The 3,984-nt window shown below is 39.1% G+C and overlaps 1 protein-coding gene across 1 annotated transcript; it reads left to right on the forward strand.

Annotated features, from left to right (window-relative positions):
- The first annotated feature begins 662 nt into the window (after window positions 1-662).
- Window positions 663-2,159, forward strand: LOC126552692 (putative uncharacterized protein DDB_G0289263). Its single transcript, XM_050207431.1, has one exon. The coding sequence runs from the start codon at window positions 663-665 to the stop codon at window positions 2,157-2,159; it is 1,497 nt and encodes a 498-aa protein (XP_050063388.1).
- The last annotated feature ends 1,825 nt before the right edge of the window (window positions 2,160-3,984 follow it).

The raw sequence follows: 3,984 nt of genomic DNA on the forward strand, positions 1-3,984 counted from the left end.
AGTGACTTTGGTTCACACTTATTATATTACCTTATATCATATTATATACTATTATTATTTATTAAATTAAATTTCATTAATATTCAATACAGTGTTGATACACTTATTATAATATTATCAACTCAGGTTATCCCACTCATATGTGGTGATCTACATATCATTATCCAATATTACTATTATTTAGTTTTTTTTTTTTTCTCTTTTCTTACTGGTGCCTGAATAGTTCACTGTATGGTACTATCATAGGACTTTGACCAGTTAGTGTATGCTGTTACCTATAAATATTTCATAATCATATAATTAGTAAATGTTTACGTTCCCTTGTTTATTAGTTTTTATTCTATTGCTGTACTATTGAAGTACTTCATACTTATTATTATTTTTATTATTCAATTCATCGCTTTATTTAAAGTATTGATTCATTACTATTACAAATAGTTAGTTTATTATTCCCTTTCCTGAAAAGTTAACATTTGATTATAATTATTTTATATAAGGTCTTATCCCTTTAACCCCTATAATTATTTTATAACTATTTTATTACTATTATATATATATATTATAACTGCTCTGCCTTCTATGCTACCGAGGTACCAGTAAACACCCCTTTGCTGAAAAACCCCTGTGTATATCTGTTTTGCGTTCTTTCCCGTTACTGTCACATGTATAGTGCTGGTCAGCGCAAGACCAAACAGCCTGATAGGTACAACCCGTCAAGCTACTGTCACTCTCCCATACTCCCTGCTACTGATTTCGATCTCACCATGGAGAACCCCAACGAGGGCGACCTCTCCCCATCTGAAACAACACCCCCATCCTTAGCCTCCCTCCAACAACAAATTGATGACATGAACCAGGTGTTCCATAGACAGCTTGACTCTTTTGCCAATCGGTTCATCGAGTATGATCAAAAATTCCACGACCTGTGTACCCGCATAGATGAGGTTGACGCTGATATAACATCCAAGCTGACACAAGTACAAACCAATTTCCATACTGAGTTCGTTGAAATACAAGGCAACATTGCCGAGTGTATAGCAAGTAATAATAATTCCCATTCCACCACCCTAACTGAAAGTATCAACCACATGAACAGTGTACAGCGTAGTATCAACACACAAATCCAATCGCTTTCGGACCGGATCTGTATCACCGAAGGTCAAGCCTCACGACTGGCGGCTCTAGAGAATAGACTTCAAAATACTTCCATAGACCCCCCCCTTTCAACCAAACCTTCAATATATCAATGCCCCCCTCAACTAAATTCATCATTACCCCCAAGATTAACACAATCACTAGCCCCTCCTAACGTTCTCTCTTCAACAGTCTTGCCCAATATCTCCAAAATAAATAGTCTTCCCAATAATTCAATCTCAGCTATTCAAAATTGTCAAAATAATCCAAACCTCTCTAACCATAGTAACCTTTCAAATAATCTATCCCATACTTCTGCTATCTCTCTAGATCCCCACCGCATCCCTAAGTATAACGGTCAACTCTCTCCCACCCACCCCGCTGACTTCCTTGATAAGGTTGATCAGTATTTTTTAATGCATAATGCCTCCGACCAGGTCAAAATTAACTTCATCAGTGATAACTTTACCGGCAAAGCTTTGCTTTGGTACAATACTCTCCTTCCCCCTCCCGTAAATTACAATGATTTCGTAGAACTGTTCCGAGATTATTTCTGGTCACAAAGCCTACAGCGTTCAATACGCAACGAATTATATCGGCCCCACTATCACCGTGATGAGGCCACAATGTCTGAACACGCCATGGACTGGATCAGTCGTGCACGTCATCTTCAACCTCCTATCGACCAGATGGAAATGGTAGACCAAATTACCTCACATTTTTCATACAACGTATCATTAGCCCTAAGGGGACTCCGCATTCTCACTACGAACGAGTTGATTAAACAGCTTACATACCTTCAACGTTCCAACACACCCCACAACAATCAAAACAACAATGGTAATTCTAACAATAATTCTCGTCCCAATTCTCAACAACAACAGTATTATCCCCATTCCGGCCCTCAAAATCAAAATCGAAACCCCTCCCGTAATAACAACTACAATAGACCACAACATCAAAACAATAGTAACACTCAACCATCCTCTCTACCAGACCATGCCGTACCACCTCCGGGAAACTAGTTTCGACCAGACCCGCGAGGATGTGTACTGTGTCGCTACAACAAAATCCTCAACTCTCTATACTTACCCACCCGTTAGATCTAAACCATGAAGTCACACCTCCCCCAAATTATCGCCCTGAAATTTCTTTACAGCTTTTTAATAATTCATATAACGCTCTCCTGGATTCCGGTGCTTCGGTATCCGCCATCTCTGAAGAACTTTTTCAAAATTTAACGGTAGACCCCTCTCAACCTAAAATTCCCCTCTTTCCTCTCACTGGTATACTATTAACAACAGCTCTCAGTAACAAGTCGGTCAAAATTAAATCTCAAATCTATTTAAATTTCTCCATTAATAATTATGACACCTTTGGTATTTTTCTTGTTGTACCCCAACTTTCTACACCTATCATTTTGGGAACGGATTGGTTGCTGGAAAACGGGGTGACTATAGACTACAATACTAAAGAAATTTCCCTCCCCTCTGTAACGAACAACATACCTTTTAAATTGATTATTGACCATGACCCAAACAGTCTGGTCAATTCATTAAAAAATATTAATGTATGTAACGAGTTCCCCCCACTTTCTGAAACCCCTGCCAATTCAATATACCAACCTCTCCCGTTTGAAACAGAAAAAAATATCGCTCTCAATGACATTCCCCTCAATAGTTCTCAACAAAATTTAATGACATCCCTCCTTCAAAAATATCAACATATCTTTCAAGACAAACCCGGCCTTCATAAATTCTTTTCGTATAAATTTAATGTCAAACCCCATGATCCCTATAAAATAAAACCGTATCCAGTCCCTTTCTCTCGACGCCCGGCTGTACAACAAGAGATTGATAAAATGATTCAATGGGGGGTGATCGAACGGTCAGACTCACCATACAATAATCCTTTGGTCACTGTCATCAAGACCGACGGCTCGATACGCTTATGTTTAGATGCCCGTAAATTAAATACCATTATTCTCCCCACTCGAGACGCTTCTCCACCCATTGACGATATCCTAGCTAAATTTAACAATAAATCTTTTTTCTCCTCTCTCGATTTCTCTTCCGGTTACTGGCAGATTCCCCTTGACCCTTCTGTACGACAGTACACTAGTTTTTTGTATGACGGTCGGTCATACCAGTTCTGCGTTGTCCCGTTTGGTCTGAACATTTCCAATGCTGCTTTCGGCAAAGGACTTGAAGCCGCCTTAAATAATTATTCAATACCCTGTCCATCCCCAAATGACATTCATACTTACGTGGATGACATTCTCCTCTCATCCCCTTCATTTGAAGATCACCTCAATACCCTTGAGTGGATTTTTCACAAAATTGCCCAAGCAGGTCTCACACTTAAATTTAAAAAATGCCATTTCAATAAGAAAGAGATTAAATTCCTCGGACATTTCATATCCCCCAAAGGTATGATAATGGACCCTGACAAAGTTAAAGCCCTCCAAAATTTTCCTGAACCCCGTAACAAAAAGGACCTACAATCATTTTTTGGCTTCTGTAACTTCTATCGTAAATTCTCACAAAATCATTCTTCTCTCTTACACCCCCTCTCTCATTTAATTTGCAAAGACACTCCCTGGACATTCACAGAACAAAATAAAATCGATTTTCAAAAAATTAAAAATGCTTTCTCCCTTCAAATATCTCTCACTCACCCAAATTTCAATACCCCTTTCTGTATTCAAACCGACGCTTCCTATATCGGACTCGGTGCCGAATTATTCCAAATTGACAGCGACGGCCAAAGGAACACCCTTTCATTTGCCAGTAGGTCACTTTGTGGGGCCGAAAGAAACTACACGGTGACCGAACTGGAGCTGTTGGGGAT

The sequence above is a fragment of the Aphis gossypii genome, chromosome 1 (genome assembly GCF_020184175.1).
Source record: "Aphis gossypii isolate Hap1 chromosome 1, ASM2018417v2, whole genome shotgun sequence".
Lineage (NCBI taxonomy): Eukaryota > Metazoa > Arthropoda > Insecta > Hemiptera > Aphididae > Aphis > Aphis gossypii.

What these genes read in the sequence shown, in the direction of transcription:
- LOC126552692 (XM_050207431.1), top strand. Translation starts at nt 663, where the DNA reads ATGTATAGTGCTGGTCAGCGCAAGACCAAACAGCCTGATAGGTACAAC.